This window comes from Struthio camelus, chromosome 2, assembly GCF_040807025.1.
Source record: "Struthio camelus isolate bStrCam1 chromosome 2, bStrCam1.hap1, whole genome shotgun sequence".
Classification (NCBI taxonomy): Eukaryota; Metazoa; Chordata; class Aves; order Struthioniformes; family Struthionidae; genus Struthio; species Struthio camelus.
In genome coordinates, this window is record NC_090943.1 from 35109121 (window position 1) to 35131045 (window position 21925).

Consider the following 21925-nt stretch of genomic DNA (forward strand, 5'->3'; position numbering starts at 1 on the left):
CTACTGATTTCAGTAGGGCGGGAGTTTCAGCTTTTTTCATGTCAGCAAAAATCATCATTTGCTGACAAACAAAACAGGATAAAATCTGCCTTTCCACTCTGTCTTGATCTTTTTCACACCTGCCTACTTTTCACTACAGTGGCCTACAGCCAGCAGGAGTTGTGACAAAAAGAGATGTTCCCTAAGTGGGATCTCATGCAACAATTTCTAAATTTCTAAACGATCTATGACAACTTGCACGCAAAATATTCCTGTTTTCCAGGCAGCCTTACGAAGAGTCTAGTGAGTCCTCTGTAGAAATTTGCCTCACGCTTGCTCAGTAAATTGGCTACTGAGTTAAAAGCACACTGCTCTTAGCCTTTGATATTACAGGAAGTTTTTATTTTCATTTATCTGTGGAGGGACATAACAGTGCATGTTATAACATCATATTATGTATTCCAAAAAACCTTTGGTCTTTTATAAATCTCTGTGTGTGAAGCCATCTTTTCCTCTGTCACGGAGAACTGACAGGTTGCCTGCCATCACCTACTCTCCTGCAAAGTCAGCAGCCCACACTGTCAGTGTGAAAACATCTGTTGAATGGATTTATTGACTAGGTCTTGGGTGCATTTTTTTTCACACTGTTTATTACAGCCCTGACCTAATGAACTTAATTTGTTGACATGTTTCCCTCAGTGTCTTACTTGATCCCTTCTCACGTTTCTTTCTACTGTGCTGTTTTCTTGGCAACAGCAGTTCCTGGCGCATCGGCGTGTCCACCAGTTGCAAATCTACCAGGCTCAGATGGCTACAGTTGGCATGGCAGGATTAGATAAACATCGGCCTGTTTCCAGGACCCCGTCTTCCCCCGCTGATTCCACATTACCTCACCCAGCCATGGACCAGCCCAGCCAGCATGTCTACACAACTGGTAGGATTCCCTAAAGACTGCTTTTAATAGGCAGGGCAAATGCGTTTGTTCATGTAGGATCAACTGATTTAAATGCCTTGAATACCTCCTGCAGCAATACATTCATTTTTAGCCTCACTGGTTCCTGGTTTTATGATGCTGTACTGGCATCAAGTCAGCCAGTGCAGCTGATAAATCACAGGGTTAATATTCACACAGTCATAAATTATTATCGTTGACTGGCTCTGGCAATATAGCAACAGGTGCATTTTTGCTGCCTTTAAGTCATTTATAACTTTTTCTTTCATTTCCCTATCCTCTGGCTCTTTTCTCCATGCTCTTGTTGCTTGTTTTGTAAGGAGACCACCAATAAGTTGAAGAAAGACCACCAGTAAGTAGTAAAGCTGCAATATAATTCTCAACATCTTCATTTGAAAAGTCAATCCATGCTACGGAGTTGTTTTTACTACAGCAAAAGCGAAGCTGTAGCACTGACCGGAAGGTGATGTTAGCTATAACTTTGGTGTCTCTTAGCAGTTGTGTGAAAACTTTACAGAGGAAAGCTTTTCTGGTCAGGCACTGGGTAGTCCAGTCACTCAGGGAGCATCGCATATAGGTATTGTCTAGGTTGCCCAAAGTAGAGTGATTAGGACCCCAGAAACCTTCACTGAAAGGGAGAAAATGACCACAGAATATCTTTCTTATTATAGGCACCCTAACCTTCCAAGAGGTCCCATCTTTTTAATAGCATGAATCTCAGCGTGACATTACAACATGGTTTGAAGCACTTTCACTTTGTGCACGTGAAAGTGGGAGTGACGCCACCTGGAGATGCTGTTTATTCAGGTTTCTGCCATAAGTATTAATTCCGTCACATTTGTTGGCAGAACTTGCCATGCTCTAAAAGCATACGATTCTTGAGATCATGGCTGTGAACTGATGTAGGAGTGGAGTCCTTAATGGGCACTATATTTCGCTGTGTGCTAGACAATGTGCTGTCTGTGTAGAATGTGGACTTTGCAAGCAACATTTATTATTTTATATTTATTGTTTTAAATAAAAAAGTATAAAAGAAAAAAAAAAGATGGCCTTAACACATTGAAAGTAATTGGGTGAATGGATGCAAGTGACATTCAAAGATGAAAGACATAATTTCCCCTTCTGCAAACATACCGTCAATTTAGGCCTTTCACTTATTGGGTAAGAATTGTCTGGACTGTATAAAGACAAACATGCTAATACACTTTCCATGAGTTTCAGCAAAAAGATCAGCCGTGTATAGAGGCCAGGCCACTGTTTTTCTAGTTGTTGTTCAAGATATTTTAAATTCATTTTAAAAGATTCACAGAAGACAACTGAAAGAAGCTTACTGTGTGTAGGCTTCAATATCCTAGTCAGAAATCTGCTACTCCACTGGAAAAGTGGAATGGAATTGCAAATCTAAAGGCTGCTGTTTCAATCTCATTGCTCAGGTTTATTGACACCTCCCGTTGTAAGTCCTCAGAAAGGGGATTGGGGTCAGTGGTGTAACATATATCTGGGGAACTGTGGCATTGGTGGCACTAATTAAAGAAGAAAACATGAAGTTGAGATGGAAGAGTAAGAAGAGAAGAAATTAAATGATATAGGACAGATATTGAATGCAGATGGTGTCAGGGAATGGGACATACCAGGCATAAAAGGGTTGAGATTCGACACAGGGAAGCTTGATAAGGTTTTAGATGCACTGGAGTTGCATATGGAAATGCCAGTCGTGCACATCACACAGTTGGGCTATATTAAGATTAGGCAGACAGTTTAAACTCATCCTTTTAGAAAAGCATTGTTATGTGAACAATAGCAGTGGGATTTGGAGAAAGAAAGAGAGAAAACATGCAGCTCGTTACAACTGAGATTGCCAGTTAATCTTTGAGCTCCTTTCCCACGGTCTTACAACTTCAGTCCCTTATTGCTTCTGCATCTCCCCTTGCTCTCTGTACCTTCATCTCCCTTTCATATCCGTTATGTATGTATGTATCCGTTGTGGCTGAGGAAGGCATAGTACAGTGCTATAGCTGCTCCCAAGCCATAGGTATGCTAACTGGCCAGCTGGTGCCCACTGGTTGCCGGGTCTGCAGGTTCAACAGAACATTCGCATTCATGGGGAAACCTTTCCTTTCTCCTCAAGAGAAATCTGCGTCCTCGACATCTCTCTAGGCTTCTCTTCAACTCAGCTGAAATGGCAAGGTGGCTCAAAAGTTACTGGCTCTGCAAGGGCATAAACTGAATAAGGATCTGAGTTGTTTAAACTGACTGTGTGCCCTGCACTCTCATTCTCTGAATTAATAAAATTATCTATTTCTCTTCCTATTTACTTCTATAATCTATATCACGGCAGTTTCTGGGTGCATTGAAAATAGATCTACTTTTGATTGTATGAGATTATCATCTTTGGTGTAATAATGCTCAGAGACCTTGAAATACAGTTTCTGTAAATAATATGAGATATATGTACTATTAAGGAATGGTGTGGTATGGTATAGTTTTATTTTTGCATATTTTTTTCTGGGTCTGGACAGTGTGCACCCGCAAAACGCAGCCAGCCTTTACCCACAGCAGTTGCTACATTACCCACCATTTGTATAAATATGGAAGGGAGGAATGGGTGGAGAGGTAGAAAAATCAGGTACATCAAGTACAGCACAAAGTGAGCATAAAGTAAGGCCAAATTGAGGCCTTATAAGTCATTGCAAAAAAACAAAAAAAGAACAAAAAACCCCAACACACCTCCCTGACTTAAATTATTCCTTATTGCTTATTGTTTATTTTTTCTAAAGATAATATATTCTTGGAAGAGAAAAAAAGTACGATGAAAACTGTTGTGGCAGAACATTATACCAGGATCAAAATGAGCCTTTTTTTTTTTGAGGTTCATGAGAAAAAATATTCTTAGCCAAATATCTGAAGGGAATCAGAATAATGATGATTATGAGAGAGAAAGGCAGTATATATTCAGTATATACACAGCACAATAAGCTAAAGATGGAAAAGAATATAAAATCTACTTGATGTTCATTTGGAAGATTTACAGAAGATTTGCTATTACTTAATTTAGATTTTTGTTCTGAATAATTTATTAGAATCTCTCCCCTTGGGTTTTGGTTTTGATATTGTTGTTCTCCATGACATTTCACAGTCTTCAAAGCATGCTGTTAGCCAATGATTTTTAAGTCTCTCTCTCCACTCTTTTCAAAACAGTGTTAAAAGAAGCTGACCTAAATAGAGTATTTTGGAATAGAATGAACGTTAGGGAGTCCCCTCTAGGAAGACCTTGCTTTTTCTAACTCAATGCAAATTCAATGTCTTTTGTCCTGTGTCCTCTATCATTACATGGTTCGGTAGTGTCACCATTCCAGTCTGTCATCAGGGCCGCATTCTGACCTCAGTGATGTTGGTGTAAATCCAGAATAAATCCACCAGTCTCAGTGGAGCTGCTCAGATTTACACAAGGAATCTGAGAGCAGAATCCGGCTGTAGGCATTTGTTCTGGAGAGACAGAGTAAGCATCTTTTATTAATATTTCACAGCAGTCTGCAATTGAAAACAGTTGTCTCCCTCTCTCTTTCTCTCTTTTTATAGGGGTGGGGAAATTATTGGCTGAATCCTGCTAGGGAAATCCTACAGGCTATTTTTAGCAGTAAGCTCTACTGCTGCATCGTGGTATTGTACCAAGCACATGTGCTGTGTGACCAGCAGCCACACATCTGAGTTACTTGCACATCCTAAATCAATTTAGATGGCTGCAGTAAATGAAAACATATATTTGAGACTTTTCTTAAGTCAATTAATCCTGTTCAGAAATAAATTTTGCACTCACTGGTGTGAATATCCTACTATTTAGAGGTTTGGAGTGGATGGTTCTGTCATACATTACTGACCTAACCTGATTAAAATGATTTTTGCTTTGGACAAAATAATTTACGTACTATAAAATTACATTTTTAGTCATATTCTACTTTGGGAAACATACTGGTGAAGCAGTGCTGCCACCACTGAGAAAGGGCTGTTTATACCTGTGTCAGCCAGAGGAGGCATCCTGGATACATAGTTTTCAGCATTTTATTTCAAAACGGCATCCCTGATGTAGTTTATCAAAAAGTACAGTTATTACATAATGTCTTGATTCTGTACAAAAGTAACAGAGTAAAGCATTTATATTTTATTTCTTTCAAATGAAGCTTGGTTTATGCAAATCTAACGCTGTAGGGAACATTCATAATTAGGGTAAAATGCTGGTTGAAAGAGTGGCAGGCAGGAGATACTTTCAACCAGATTTGTCAACATTTCATTGAAATCCATTGGTTGTAAGTGCCTGCTCTGCTCTGCCTCAGTCCTTGTTGAAAATCCTCCTGCATACCTGTACATTTAGCATCGACACGCTCCAGAAAATCCAATCTGTTACCTTTTCTGCTGAGCAGGGGAAAGGGTTTCTTATTTAACTGTAAACGACCACTGGCAAATTGTACAATCAGCATTTGCAATAGAATTTAGAAGTTAAAACTATGGGTGCCAAGAAAAGGAAAGCAAGGTGTGTAAGCATGCACCTATTTACATGCACACTTGCTGTTTCAAATAACTTGTAAGACCTGATGATAGAGCAGTAAAGCTATAAACTGCACAATGCAAATAACTCCAGAGAAAGGAAATTATTAACTGCTTTGGCAATGCCAGCAGATTTTAAGCTGCATTAGTTTATTAGCTCCAGATTTTCACTAGTTCTTTTTTTTCTTTAAAAGAAACAAAGCAAGAAAGTAAGTACAAGAATTTATTGCTAGTGCACTATTCAGTTTGTTAGATAATAATTCAGCATAAACTTAGTCATGCTGCACCAAGATATTATTTTTATGTGCTCCTTATGATAAACATAATTGCCATGTTATCATTTTGGCTTAAATAAGAAGATCCCAGAGGATCAGATCTAAAATGCATGAGCTAAGTAATATGGCAGCACAAATATTTCTGGAGCAGCATAATTAGAAATTTCTGGCTTCTAAGTGAATTATCTCAGAACCTTAACTTTGCATTACCCACAATGTAAACAGACTCTTATTCTGTAGAGTTCTTAAACACTTTATTAAAGTTCAATACCCATTCAAGGACTTTGCTGGATAAGGGTGGTATTGAGCATGTTGTTGAATCTGGACTTTAATTTTGTAATTTCTTCACTGGCTGAATTTTCAGTAGCAGGCTAACACAATTTTCCCAGAAGTGTGTTGGCAACCTAAGTAGTGGTGGCACATAAGAAAGAAGTTTTGAATGCCAAGTTTTGCAGCTTGGAGAAACTGTTAATTTGAGTCCCTTTCTACTGTAAAGGAAAGAAAAATCCAATTTTTTCCAAATGAAAATGGCTCACAGTGGTAAGGAAAATATTTTTTGTTTCAGACATTCCTGAGGAAAATGCAAACAACGAATAAGTAAATAAAATTGTTTTTCAGTGTCTCAGACTTGGTTTGAAAGCCTTGAAAACTGAAGGTTAGTTTAGCTCTGAGTCCACTGGCTATAATCCTCTCTTTCTTCAACAATGTACAGCTACAGAGAAATGTCATATTGATAGCTATTCCCTGTAATATGGTTCTATCCTTGCATAAATGAACCCCCTAAATTCAAAAGGAACCTTACATTGTCATCTAACAACAGGATTTGGTCCCAATTCAGAAATGAGTGGAATTTTTTTAAATGAAAAAAGGGCTCTGGCTGCCATGGCTGCAACTCTCTGAAATGTATATATGATATATTTTAAGATCTGGACTTAATATAATATTACTTAATCAACAGAAATACAGAGTGGTATTGTCGTTTTAAAAGATATTATAAAAAGAGGTTTCTGAATGATTTTTCCATATCCTGCAATGAAAATATGACCTTTTCTTGTTATAAACATGTTTATTACAGCCTTAACTGTCCACTAGAAAAAGAGAAAATAAATCAATCAGTAATTCAACTGATCTTTTTCTAGCCATAAAAGCTATTACAAGAGACTACCCATTACCTTTTTCTGTACAGTTTATTATGTTTGTTAGTATAATTTCATGGGGTTAATTTCTACCTTCTAGATGAGACAAGACGCATCTTTTCAGTCTAAATGTGGAATCTCCCAGAATTACATGGAATTAAGATCCAGAATTTTCATCTTGTTCTTACAGACAAACAAAATCCAGTTGTTCTGTAATATGCATGGCATGTGACTGTATAACTTGCATTTGTTTTGCTTACTCTTTCTTATTGTACTGTTTTTGTGCTGAAGGTGTTGTGTATGACAGTCTGATGCTGAAGCACCAGTGTATGTGTGGCAACTATACTAATCACCCTGAACATGCTGGAAGGATACAAAGCATCTGGTCAAGGCTGCAAGAAACTGGGTTGCTAAACAAGTGTGAGGTAATAAACAACAACAACAAAAAGACCAGATCGTTTACTTGTTTAAGTAAAGGGCAAATTTATTAAATTCTAAATCTGTCTTCCTTCTGTAATAATAGAATTATTTGTCTAAGGAATTATTTGGAATTAGTTGACGATATTAAAATAGTGCATTTTAAGAAAGCGCACTTCCCAATCAGAAAAAAAAGAATTTATATAACGAAAGTCATTTTTCCACAAGCATCAGGACATGAAATCCAGACATAACTGTGATCCTCACCTTGATACAGGAGGGTAGACAGGCAGTAGCAAATGGCAAGTACAGTCCTTCCAATAACCCAGTTCTTAATTTCTTCAAGAAGTTAACAATTTTACTTTTGTAATAGCATAGAACACTTTTTTTTTTATTTGTTTAATGTAGTTCCTATCACTCCATAAGCACATTGCATCTTGTCTTGTTTCAGGCTATAAAGCCTGTTTTCATGAGCATTTTCATTTGCCAGGAGTAAAATGCGTGCCAAGTCAAAAATCAAGATATTTAAGCTCAATTTCCTAGAATATCCATGCAACTCTGAAATTTTCTTCTATTTTGATTTACTTTACAGAAATGTAGACTAAAGCATTGTACTTGAATTGAATATGGGCTCCTAGATTCATTCTCAGGCCCTTGGCTACTGAAAAAGAAGTCTTTACCAGCTACTTACTGCTTCCCATGAGTGGTACAGCACTGTCAAGTTCTGCAAAAGAATATGGCAATTGAGGGAGCTTACTGCTTTGCAGCACAAGTTTTAAAAAAGCTCAGTGCAAACTACTACTGAGGAAAATAATTGTTTGCTTACATTTTGTGGGATCCCGCCATTGCCTGCACTCATATACTCAATTTTTTGATTTACTTTTTTTATATATTTAGATTTTTTACAAATACAAGGTAACTTGTACTATAGCTCAATTTTCTGGGAATTAGTGATCTGCAAAAAAATCTGCAAAGATTTTCTACAACGTAAGGAGCCAAGTGCGCTGGGCTCTGAGATATTGCTAGCGTTATGAATGGATTTGTTGTGCACACTCCTCTAACTAGATGGCAGCACTCTAACAGGCTAATGTTTTCTTTAGCTCAGATAATTTTTTCAATCTTCAAGAAGGCTTTCTTCCAGTAAGGTCCTTAAGGCCATGTATCACACGAGTAGTTTGATTGAGGGGATCACATAATTAGGGAGTAAGTTAAAGCTGAGTATGCACTTGAGCGCTTTACTAAAAGGAGGCCTCGTTGCCTTGTTGACTCAGGAACCATAGCATACGGAAAAGAAAATGAGAGAAAATCAGTAAAATGCAGAGTGCTGCTATGCATTATTTTTCAATAATAAATATATTGCTGAAGAGTAAAGGGTATGGAATCTGAAAAAGGTGTGAACTGGTAAAATGGTACAGGTTGGTTCTGAGGTACGTGCAGTCCAACAGTTTCCTGGATGATTTAAAGTTTCCTCTTACAATTCTATACTTTCACAAATGGAAATATAGCTTATCGAGTCCTACAAATTCCAGTGAGTAGGCAGAGAGGAAGTAAATCACTTTATATCAAATGACTTACAATTAATTTTGACTCCTGTTATGTTTTTTAAAATGAGGCTGGAATGTGAAAAGAGCTGTCAAAATGAAAACTGAGATGATAAGAGTTTAAGGTACTTCATTGTGAATAGGGTACATAGATCTGGTGCATATCTTGATCCTCTTATATAGCTAAAGACAGGATTGCATTTGATAATCTAAGCTGTCCTTTGCTTCACCGAATTATCTTTATCACTCGCTTGACACCAAGCACATCCTGAAATATACTTGCTTTTCAAAATGAGGCAGGCTGAAGTTATTTGCTTCAGTGGTGCTCGAATTCTTTAGAAAAGTTATTCAGCTGAGTATATGACTTGGGTCTCTAAAGGAAAGGTTATTGCATTATTCAAGAAATAATAGGCTGTCACAATTAAACTAAACTGCAGAATATGCTACACTAGGGATGCAGAGCCAAAGCCTCACAAGCAACTGCATTATCTCTTTTATTGACTTCTGAATGCACATTAATATTTTTTAATGTAATTTCTCAATATAATTTCCGTGAGCTTCTGTCTGAAGGAGTGAAACGATAGGAGGAGGCCGCTGGTCAGGTTCTGCCATGTCCATTGCCTCATGCACCAAGTGTGAAGGGTGGCTCAGGAGCAGTAGCCTGCAACAGCCATTCAGGAAACCCTGCAGTCATGAACCTGCAGGAAGTTTTTCATTAAAAGGTAGTACAGGATTTCTCTATACAACACAAGTCAGCACTAGTTGGCAAGCCCTACTGTTAATGACAGAAGTGTGTTAGCAAAGACCTCTACTAGGATTATTGGCCTGGAGATTGCCCAGGAAGCAGGTGAATTAGTCAGGCTGCAGTCCCACACTTCATCCAATGAGATATTTTCAGAACCAAGCTAATACATTCAGAGGAAGCTCTGACGTCTTTACCTTGCACTGCACCACGCACTGTATGTATCCTTAGTGACAGCTGTGTGTCGGTGGGGCCCTTCCTGCTTTCTTAATCTAGCAAGAAACCTTTATGCAAATGAACAGTTGATGGCTATGTAATCATCTTTGTTATCTGCACCGGGGAGTAAGACCTGGTTCCTAAATCACGTGGTGTGGATTAACCCCTCTCACACAGTTCAGGTCTGCCGCCCTGGGGAAGAGAGTGCCCATGTGTATGGAGAGGCCAGTCACCACCAGCCGGGCAAAGGGTGACTTCCGTTAACTGCAGTGAGCAAGCACTGCGTCAGCCCCACATACTTCCCATATATAGCATGATATTTAAAATATAACTTGGTAAAATCATAACAAGGTTTGACTGGGGTACTCAAAGCTGTGTCTTCATTACAAAATTAAATGTGCCTGGGACTGTTCTCCGCCACTCAGGCCAACTGGCATGGAAAGGCCCATGTTCATACTATCAGGAATGCTCCTTGCCTCATGCCAGAAACCAAACCATGTCTGGGAGCTGTTTGGGAGAACGCTAGTTGCTCCTCAGCCAAAACGGTGTGAAGGACCACTTTAGCAATTTAATAGTAGAGATGACTATGTTCCTCTGCCTGGGAATGTTTCCTGGCACTAGTCAATTTACTGCTGCAGATGCAGCCAAAAGGACTTGCTTCTGCAGACTGTATTTTGTCTTTCTATCCATAGGTATTTGAGCTCCAGAGTTATTCAAGCATGGGTTTACAAGAGTTTTGCTAAATCTGGAAACTAATTCTAGGTTTTTTTGGTTTTATTTAGTTTTTTAATCCCATCTTTCTTCTAAATGTATGTATCACTTCCCTCATCAGCTTCCACAAGAGAAAGGAAAAATAAAAACATTTAGATTATGGCCAATTCTGAGAATTATTCTAGTGAGTTTTACAAAGTTACTAAAGGCTGAGCCCAAGGCAAGAAAATGTAGTCATTTTCCCTCTGTAGTGGTTTTTTTATAGTCCTAGCACATAAAATATATTTTAGTAAAATAGAATTATTATAATACCTTTGCATTAGATCAACAGTTTTGCCTGTGTTTATTGAAATGCCTGTTTTGCATTTGGTAAAGGCTGATAGATATAGAATAGTCAAATATAAAAGGGTGGCACCAGAACAGGGCAACTAAAAGGCTCAAAGATTGGCATAAAAACATCTATTATCTTTTTTCAACTTGCTCTTAGTAAAGAGCAATGCATAGCTGCCCTACCTTTGGGATAAAAGAAGGACTGAATTATGTTTTGGTAGTGGTGTCTTCTTTCTACTTGTTCTGCAGAAAGGAAGCATTTGCATCGTTCCTATGGAGCTCTAATTTATGCACACATGACTGACATCAGACTATACTGGTCAGCACAGTTTTAGAAAAGAAAAGAAGAATGTATGCTTGGTTCCAGTTACTGCCCCCACCTCTATTTCCCATAGGGATGATGAGCCAGCAACATTTTCTTTTTCAGCATGGAATTTTGTCTGAATTTTTGTAGTTTTCTGGATTAGGGAGACACCTTGCAGGTCCTGCTGGCTGCATCTCATGGACTGAAGGGGTCAAAATGGAAGAATTTAAAATTCAAAAACCCTAGAGTCTGCCAGATTTCATGGACTGAAATATATAAAAGAAATTCCACCCTCTGAATCTTAGTTTACCATAAAAGAAGCAATAAGGGAAAAGAGGGTCCATGAAAACCCTTCAGAGCAAAAAAAATCTTGTAGCTTTGAACCTATTCATGTTAGGTACTGGAAAACACATAAAGAAAATAAATGCACCTCTATGTGCGTGCATGAATTTGAGAGCGATGCTTACAATTTCCATGAGAGAGAGAGAGAGAGAGAAAGATATGCGTGTAGTGACTGGCCAAAAGATTAATGTTATCTGTGAGTATTTTGAAAAAAACAAGAGAGGATTAACAACTATGAGAAATCCCAGAAAGGCAAGAAAGACTCAGAAGACCTTGTTTGCAAACTAGATACCACGAGGGAGTTTCAGAGACACTATATCCATGCAAATAGCTGTGGTAATAGGAATAGACACCTTATACTGAGAGACCCAAGTGAGAAATGTCGCTTAAGCTATGCCAACAATTCTTATTAGTTTAGTAGAGAGACACAGGCAGTCTCACCTTTGTCTTTTTCAATCTCTGATTGTGCAAGAGTTTAGTCTCCTAGAAGTATAAACAAAATCTTTAGGTTAATAGGGGTTATCTGTGTGAAACTTAAATGATCTATTTTAAACGGGAGACCAGACTAGGCCATCCTTTCTGACCTTAAATTCTAAGAAAGGTGAAAGTATCTTCCTGTTGTGGAAAGGATAACTTTCTAATTCTAGAATGGTTTTTGAAGCACTCAAATGCAGTATTTTGCTCTCCTGAGATATCCCAGCTGATGAGAGAACTGCATGTGTGAAGGGAGAAAATAAGCACACAAATTTTCATATGCATCAGAGAAGAGTGACTTGTCTTTCACTATGGACCAAAAAAGCCCTTTCAAATTCCTCCCAAATGAAATAAATACTGTTCATGAGTTCTGCTATGCTATTTCGGATTTTCTAAGAAAGGGAACATCTTTTTCACTGGCTCTAGGCTGGTTTTCTGCTATCTATCTACTACATTTTAGGCTTTTGATTCTAACATGGCCAAAAAAAAAAAAAAAGAGCTCTCTGAAATTAAAAAAGAGGTGGATAAAAATGTACGCCTACAGTTATAAAAATGCATATGTTATGTTGTCTGATAGCTCATGCCAGTGAGAGCTAGAAACTATTGCTTTGCGTGACTGAAATTATATGATTCCAGATTGTGGTAACAAACTTTTGACATGTGCTTTTGTCGATCTGACATCATTATGTAAAAAGTACTATTCTTAGCAGTTATTAGAGGCTTTTTGATTCCACTTATTTTTCCCCTCTGTGTGGAACCTTAGATAGATGGAATTTTAATGTTACTGAAAATCTCTCAACAAACAGAGATACAGCAAGGGTGAGATGAAAGGAACCTCAAATGAGTAGAGGGGATGCAGAAACAGCACACGTGTGAACTGTTTTCCCTCCCCTGTCCTCCTGCCGTTTGCTCGCTGGTGCTCGAGGTTGAGCTGGAGAAGCAGTAGCGAAATGGCAGCTCTGGGCTGTGCCTGGCCTCTTAGCTGCAGCCCTTGTCTGCACCCCAGCAAGCTCATTGCCCTGGGGTGCCTGGAGTGAGGCAACCTCTTTGGTGCTCTTTGGTGCACCAGACCTCTTGCTGCACAGTCTGCTTCTGGTTTGGAGAATCTGGCGGGCAATACTCACCGGCAAAACCCTCCTACTCTCTGACCCTTTGGGGGGCTACTCCCAGACCCTACCCCGATCGTGCAAAGCACTGTGTTCCACAGGATACCACAGAGCTCCCTATTATGAAAGTAAGGTCTATCTGTGGGTCCTTTGATTGTTAAAGTGATATGGCATTTAGCAGCACTTAAAAAAAAGAGTCACACAATTAAATCTTGTAAGCATGTCTTAAAGAGTTTTTATATAACTTATAGAAAATGTATGATTGGAGAGTGAATATTTTACTCAAGGTTCTTTGATGTGACCTTCCTCAAATATCTCTTTACTTTTCTTATATAATTGTTTTAGCTGTCCTAAGAGCTATCCTCCCTTCCCTCTTCCTCTGTGGAGAATTGAGTATATATATTTTAAAGCACTTTATTAGAAACACAATCCTTAGTGAGAATGGATGAACAAATAAATGTTACCAGTCACCTCACTTGTGAAGAAAAAGATTTTATCTGACCCAGAAGAACTGTTATAGAGTTTACTGACTCCATGAAGTAACATAATGTGCTGAGTTTGATTGTGCAACTGTGTGTTAAAAGGATGTGAGTGCACTGCTACAAATTCTCATGTGAGACTGGGAGAGGCCTGAAGAAATTAGAGATGAAAAAAAGGTTTATTAAGTCATTTAGTTCTTGGATCATTCCCTAAAATGTTTTTTCCATTGCTGTGTCCAGTTGGGTTTTAAGCGCTGCAAGAAATAGGGCTTCCACCATTTCCCTAGGGGAGCTTGTTCCACAGTCATCTAGATCTAACTCTTAGGAAATTTTTCCTGATTACTCAGAAAAAAATGCCACTGCTTAACTCAATGTAAATTGTGCCTGATTCTGCTGAACCATGCCAGACAACTGCTTTTTTCCTCAGTGCACGCTCTCTTTATATATAATATTGCTTTCTTCTGATAGCGCAGAGAAGAGGTTGGTGCTTTCAGATGCATGTGAGTAGGGGATGAATATAATATGAATGACAAAATAGCTTCTAGGAAAACTGATTGTGAGTGGTGTTTTTGTAACAGGTTAATCAATCTAGTAAAAGTAGGATGGTCTAGTTAGAGAAATTCTGTATCTTTTGGTAGACCTTGACAGTCGCAGTCTGATTCCTTAAGAGGCTTTGCCCCAAGTGTTCCTAGTGACCAGCTCCACCAAGAGAATCTGAGACCTTAAAATCAGTCTGTTTTCTCTCTACCTTATCCAGTATCAACAGTAAAAATTGTCTTGGGACCAGTACTTTGTTGGCAGCGCTGTTTATTATACCTGAACCTGAACAGAATCTGCTTCATTTTGCTGTAGCTGCAAAGCCTGTACCACACTAACAGAAGCAGAGAAGTAAATATTTTTTATGGCAGTGTGTAACTCCAAATATATACTAGCAAGAGATCTGCTAAATAAGAAAATGTTAATTTTACCTTCTTTCCTACCTTCCCTCCTTCCTAAACTGATAGTATTTCAAGGGATTTAGAGAAAGACGTCATAGATTTTTTAACATTAATTGAAGTGGGGAGAGTACAGGCTGGAGAAACAGTTAAAGAGAGAAACTACACTTACATAAAGGGTAAGGAAGCAAGTGAGTCAGCATGTGTGACACAAAGAAGATCCAGGGAGAGCAAAAATACATTTGAGAAAAAAAATGCAAAAAGATTTTACTGATGTGTTTAATTCTCTTCCTCTCCCTGGCTCTCCTCACTGTGATCCTGTTCTTCCCAGCAACATAAGTTGCTGGTACTAGTCATATGGCAAAACACATTAATCTTCATTCAAAATACATCTGCAGTTTACAGGTGTGAATAAGCTTTTGTTCTTTAAACTAGAAGTTATCTGGCCAACTTTCTTACTTACAAAATACTTCACCCTTTGTAATACAGAAGAGAGGGAGTATTTTTTCCTTATGTGTGAAACCTTGTATTAAGTTAACTCTGCTAAGACGTAAGTGAAGTATTTGTGATAAGCCACACACGCATTTGTTTTTCATATAGCATTACTTTAATAAACAAATCAGTGTCACATTCCTGCATGACGCAATTTCAACCCATTATTAATCATACTAAATGTTATTTTGGACCTTTACTTTTTTTTCCCCTAAATATTGTCAGTGGAATATTGTAGGCCTCTGCTGTTTTCTTTCAGCGAATTCGAGGTCGAAAAGCCAGTCTGGAGGAAATACAGCTGGTTCACTCTGAACATCATTCACTGCTGTATGGCACCAGCCCCCTGAACAGACAGAAGCTGGACCCCAGGAAACTCCTAGGTCTGTACAGGCCTCTATTCTACTGAGAACAGCACATTCCAGCACTGTCATTAGTCATAGCTGGTGTCAGTTTAAAATACTTGGCAAGCAGTGTGACAAAAATTCACTTTTTCCAAATGCATTGCTATGTGGAATGAGAATGTTACAATGGAAGCCAAATATAGATTAGCAAAATGCACAGGCTGGAAAACAGCAATAGAAGTTTCTCTACATTTGCTTGAAAATCATCTAAATTTTAACCCTATATTGTAATTTGTTCTCCATCAGAGGGCAATGCTAATTTGGAACACAGCTGGTTTTCTGTCTCTTTGTATTCTTCGATTTGAAAATGGGAGTTTAAGATACACTTGCTTGTCAGAATTGCTTGTTTGCTGTTCTCATTTGCTTTATTTCAATCATTATTTGAGCCACAGTGAGTGCAGATACCATGCTTAGGCGTCACTAAGATGTGAACTTTATTTTAATGCCTTCCCATTATGCTGAATACGATACCTTTCTCAACAAAAGGAAAAAAAAACATATTAATATATTAAATGGACCTATGGATATACAGGATAGCAGAAAACTGACAACATTATCATGTGATATATCTCTATGCATAGTCAGCGCTCAGGGTATGCTTTCATAGTAGGAAAAGTAGGGTTAAATTCAGCTCTGTAATAGGTGTAGCATGAAGCAGAGCATCTTGTCAGACCTACTGTGAATGTGAAAGGAAACACAATAGTGCTGTCTGGAAATAATCTGTGACTGAAATCCTGCCCTTTATGTCCCAGCACATTAGAAGCAATACTAGAAATTGCTGCTATTTTTATAACACTCATTCTAAGATACGAAGTTTTCCCTATAAATATAATAAAAAACAAACCAAGTAAAAACAGTACTAGCTATCAAAAGAAATTACTGCCACAGTTCTGGTAAAATGTAGAAATTATTTTGCTTTGGAAGTTGATGCTAAGAGTTTCTTCTGTAAGGCAGACTTGCTTCAGAGAAGATTAGATAAGAAAAATGTCTCCATCACAGTGTTATCTAACTTTATACACCTTCTTAGAGAAGACATCATCAAAGGTTAAAAATACTTGTAGTATGATGCATTAAGACAGGAGCTAGAATTACCTATGTACAGGAGATTCGTCCTTTTAAAAAAAAAAAAAGTTTTTGCAAGAAAAATCATGTATTTAAAAATTCCTGCAAAATGAAAATTTGGAAGTATTTTGATTTGGGTTCATTGACATTGTCAAAATGTTCCATTTTGATAGAGTCAAGCATTTCATTTAGATTTTATTGTTTTTGATTCATTTCATTTTAATTTTTACATTATTAAATATAACATACAATGATATAAAATATTGTTCCCATTTTGGATCTCAAAGGTCGACTGGCACATGGGATGCAGCGTGTAGTTTCAGTCATAGGGCAAAAAAAGTAATGCACTCGGGTTCTCCTGCTTCAATCCTGCCTATGTATAAAGACTGCAGAAAGCTTTGTTTATTTAATCTTAGAAAATCATTTCTTTGCTCACAGTTCTTTTATTCAACACTCTTTGCCTCTTTTATTCGACACTCAGTCCAAAACATTTACTCTCTGAGTTTATATGAAGATCACACTCCTAGCATATATTCTGAGAGTATCCTTGGCTTAACGCCCTTTACTGTCTCTGTTTGTAGGATGTTTTCCTGCTGTCTCTCACACAGCCTTTTACCAAGACAACAGTCAATGAAACACCCTTCGCACATGCTTTTGCATGTGTCCGTGTTTTGGCTGGAGTTTCGAGTTATTTGAGCTTTCTAACTCTCATATAAAGGAACTTAATTCTCTGTCATATTTTCTCAAAACGAAGTGTTACTGTTCCGCCTTTCATTGTCCCCAGCTCAGTGACATTGAGCCTAGTCAATTCTGACATTAAAATTAACATTTTGGTGTAGTATAAAAATTTAAAATGATGTGTGGCAAAGAAGAATAATCTAAAGGAAATGTTTCTCTTCAAAAATATCATCAATAACAACATCATTTCATGAAATATTTCTATTTTGATGAAAGTGCATTTTTCCTCCATCAGAAAATGGCTTTGCATCCTAATGAAAAGGAGGACCTAACCATTCCTTCTCAAAAGACAGAGGCACAGTTTGTTCTCCACTTGCAATCCAGAGAAGTATTTGTTCCCTCTATATAGTAGGAAGATTACACCTGTGTTGTTTGAAGCTCTTTTATTGCTGAAAAGCACTTTCTGTATCTTTCAGACAGAAAAGAAACAGTTGAGGGAATGAAGTTCAAGTACAACAAAGGATAGAAGTGTCCTCTTTACTTCTCCTAACTACTTATTAATGAATGCTTATTTCAGTGTCCATATTCAAGAAAAAACTCTCGAAGACTGCAAAGCAAAAAAGCTGTAAACTACTGAAATCAGTGAGAATTATGCACACAGTTTTAGTTCTCATGTTCTTAATGCTTTCAGAATATAAACTGGCTTGAACTCTTGGCTTTATTTGCCCTGAATCAGGGCCTGCAAATGCAGCTATTGCAAGTGATCACTTCAATTTTGACACTATTGAGCAGTTAAGCTTTTGACTGATCATATTTCATTGCGGTATGTTAAGCAACATGTTATGTTGCATTACATTTTCTTGACATGAAGGAAACTAGTATGGAGACTATGTGTCAGCTTGCATTATGGTTTCATGTGACAGAATAGAACCTTTCAAACCTCTTTGAATAAGCTTAAGCGCAGAGCAGTTTCCAAACAGGTCTTAAAAGTTTGTTTGCTTTTTCCCTCTCCAACTATAATTGAGAAAGTGTTTCTAAAAGCAAGCTTCCAATGATTACAAATTTGTGAAAATGAGACATATGCTGCCAACATATCCCTAATAGTGAGGCAGTTTTTAAAGTACAGCTACAGTATGCATTCACAGAGCATCTGCAAGTACATTACACTTTCAAGTCAGTTAAAAAATGACCATTTAGCAGAAATGGCTTCATCCTCGAAGGATGATACTAGGAAACCATTAGGTTCCTCAAACCCATATTGGTGAACTGTGCCTTTTCAAAAATTAATATGCTTTTATGTTCTTTTTTTTTTTCTTTTGAGAGACTTTTTTGCCCATCACTTTTATGGCTCATTAGACTCTTAGTTCTCAGCTGTCAATATCCTCAGCAGATTCTTGAACTTCTGTAGGGGCCTCTCGACCTCAGTGATAGGTGCTGTAAGACTTAAATTTGATTTACCACTTCTACTGCCTTTGTGGGGTGACATTTTAGAAGACAAAACTTTGGTATTTTTTCTATCTCTATCTGCAAATTATTTTGGTGAATCTTCCATAAAAAGTCTTTTTTTTCTTCAAATGATTTGCTGTTGATTGCAAACTCTGTCCTGGTGAAAAGCCAGAAAAGTAAGGCTTTCAAATTTTCCTCCTATCTCACTTGAAATATCCCAGGATCTTTTCTTATTCTGGGGGTATCCTGGGGTAAGGGAGGGAAACCACTGAGTATTTACCAGATTCTTCTGGGACATCACTTCCAGTCATCATGGGAATTTCTCACGTTGATTCATTCTCACGGTTTGATTTTGTTACTGCTTTTCATTTTTGGTGAGGAATGTTGGGAGAGCTTCTCTTTCTGTGAAGAGGGATAGGTGAGGGTCTTACTCTCTCTTAATGGAAGCTTTCCACACACTGATCTTTCCAAGAAGTGTTCGTGTTTCTTTTGTTCTGTAAACTCTGTTATCTGCTTTTCTGACTATTGTGCAATAGATAGCAAATATCCTGGCAAGTTTCTTGATATATTGAAAAGTCATTGTGCTTGTTTTTGCCAGTTCTAGTACTGTCTGTTGATTAATTTTAGTCCATCTGTTTTCTTGTCTGTTGATTAATTTTAGACCATCTGTTTTCTTGTCTTAACTTTCTGTTTGTTTGCTTTTATTAGCGTTTATCATCCACAATATGCCCAGTTGCGTGGAGTTAAATGCGAATTCATCAATTCTTTCTTATGTCCCAACTGTGCAGTGGAATTGAAGAAAAAGGATCTAGTCATTCAATATTCTGAAAATGCCTTCTTTCATCTCACTTTACAGCTTATGTTCCCGTTGACTTCTCCTGACACTTTAACAGCACTAATTTTTAGTTATCTGTTCAAGACTTTTTGATCTTCGCCTCAGTAAAAAGTGAAAAATTGCTGTTCACATTTGGTCACTGGGTCTGCTTAGCAAGTGATCTGGAAAATCCTACTAGACCTCTACTCTGACAAGCTCCTTCAGCCAATATATCCTTGTATGTCTGGGGCCATGCCATTAGGACTCACAGTATGAGGATGCTCGGCATAGCTGCCGCACCTGCGTTTCCCCTGGTAACTCTGCGGGAGGCTTTGTTTGGGTTCTCTTGCACACTGTGCAAACTGATCAAAGGCCTCTGGCCAGTTAAAGATGCATCTTGGATTTTACTCAAAGTGTAAAGCACTTTCTTCATCTCAGGCCTTGCAGCCTAGTTTCTCGTACTTCAAAGATGATGGCTCATAATTGTCTTTATACATTTCATTGGCACCTGTTAAATATGAGTAACTGTAGTGTTTGCCTTTTCCTTAACAATGGGTGGCTACTCTTAGGTAACTTGAGTGACTCACTATCTAACATTTCCTCCATATGGCAAAGTTACAAAGCTAGTTCGTGATACGGCAGGGGAAAAGAGTATGTTCTCTTCCACAGCTGCCTTAGGATCAAATTACATGCTTGAATAGCAACTGCATCAAATCCTGAGATCCTTACTTGGTTTTACTAGTGCCCTTATCAAGACAAACAGTGAGTTTAGTGGTTTAAAAAAAGAAGACATGAACGAATAAAAAGGGAGAATAAGTGTTAAGATAAAAATCATCATATTATCTAATGTATAAATCAGGATAAGTAAGAATTTAGGTTTTAAGTCTGTTCATTAATTTTTTAATGTAGTCTTCCTTTCTATTTACTGAGTAATACTGAAATAAATAGTATTTCATTTTATGTTTAAAAAATATTGATGTATTCATTGAACATAGTGAAATACACTTTTGCACAGACAGGAAGATAAAGACTGAAATTTTCAAAGGAGCTGAGTGAACTAGGCACCTAGAGCAGGAGTCAGCTCAGCTAACTTTTTGGATAGGTGAAATTAAGAAATTAGTCTTCAGTTCCGTGCAAGCTTAATGAGGCTCCCTCTGTTGCCAGTGAAAAGAAACAGGCACTTCTCAAATATAATTCATTCCATCAGTCACCTAGTCTGGGTAGAGGTGCCTACCTCTCCTCACTGACTGTAGAAGAAGCTGAGATGACTAGCTTAGACAAACTGCTTAACTTTCTGGCAGCTAACGATACTGTGATGACTACTAGCCCTCATTCAGGCTTGCTGTGGAGATTGGATCATTATGTATATGCTCCTTTGGAACTGCTTGCTTACGAATTTTAAGATTTGCCACTGTTGCAAAAAAAGTAACTTCAGTAGCCCATGGCTAATTTGCTTTCTAAGTATTATTAATATTTTTATTCTAATGTATGATATTCGGATTGCGCAATATAAAAATTCAGGAATCAGAATTACTGTAATGAGAGCTAACTGTTCCAGTTTTTGATAAACAATGCTTATTGTTTCTTCTGTCTTTAATATATAGGAAACGTGTCTCAAAAACTTTTTTCCTTGTTGCCTTGTGGGGGACTTGGGGTAAGTAGATGCTATTTTCTTTGCAAGGGGGACAGCATACAACAAATGTATTCATGATCTTGTTAGCATTGTTGCATTATCGATTTAAAGGCTTCAGAACCTAATAATTAATGCAGAGATGAAACCTGAGCCATTATCATACAATATTTTTAAAGACACAGAAGATAAGTACATTGACATAAACTTATGGAAGAGTTAAATAGGAATATATTTTGTTGTGATAATGTGCAAGTTTCCTAGATGTCCTACATTTTTTTGCATGGGGTCTTTATTTTTGAGAAAAACTATGCAGGTATGGCTGTTCATAGGAGAACGGACTTTTAAGAAGCTGTCTTACGGGCTGTTTAAAAGGAAATACAGCTTTACATCTCTCAGAGAAGAAAGAAGTTACCAACACTTTCAGCATAAACAGAACTGCTTGCAGCTGCTAGAACTTTGTTAGATGCTGGTAAACTAACTCAATAACTAAACATTTTTATATCCTGTTTTGACACTAATTCATTCTGAGATGTAAGCTTGCAAATCTGTATTAGGACTCAGTGGACTTACAGTTGTAGGTGAAAATCTGTTACAAAACTAGGAGAAGAATTACTGTAAATTATTGAAAAGAATAGAACGGAGGATATCTAACGAAGTTTGCATCATGCTCATGTTAAATTCTAGTGAGGATAATACATGGGAGAAATATTTTTCTATCCACATTTTTCTTCACACAGAGGCATTCTACGCTTTTTCATCCAGCTGGCTCCACTACTTCTTGATGTCGGCAGTATCAAAGTGAAATGCTGATATTACTGGCTATTGATGGCCTGGCTGGATGATGTAAATATCTTTTAGTTTCTGTTCACTGTTTCTTCGTATGTAAGAATAAAACCGCAATCTCTGGAGTGCAATTGG

At 37.7% G+C, this 21925-nt stretch overlaps 1 protein-coding gene across 16 annotated transcripts in view; it reads left to right on the forward strand.

The window, feature by feature from the left end:
- Positions 1-21925, forward strand: part of HDAC9 (histone deacetylase 9) — a 508743-nt gene that overhangs the window by 352581 nt on the left and 134237 nt on the right. For all 16 annotated transcript variants that reach the window (XR_011139634.1, XM_068935036.1, XM_068935038.1 and 13 more), the window contains 4 exons: positions 736-913; positions 7176-7309; positions 15233-15353; positions 20979-21028. Coding sequence is in view for 15 of the 16 variants with exons in the window: in XM_068935036.1 (XP_068791137.1) it covers positions 736-913; positions 7176-7309; positions 15233-15353; positions 20979-21028 (483 nt within the window). In the remaining variant the exon portion in view is untranslated. The remainder of the gene's footprint in view (positions 1-735; positions 914-7175; positions 7310-15232; positions 15354-20978; positions 21029-21925) is intronic.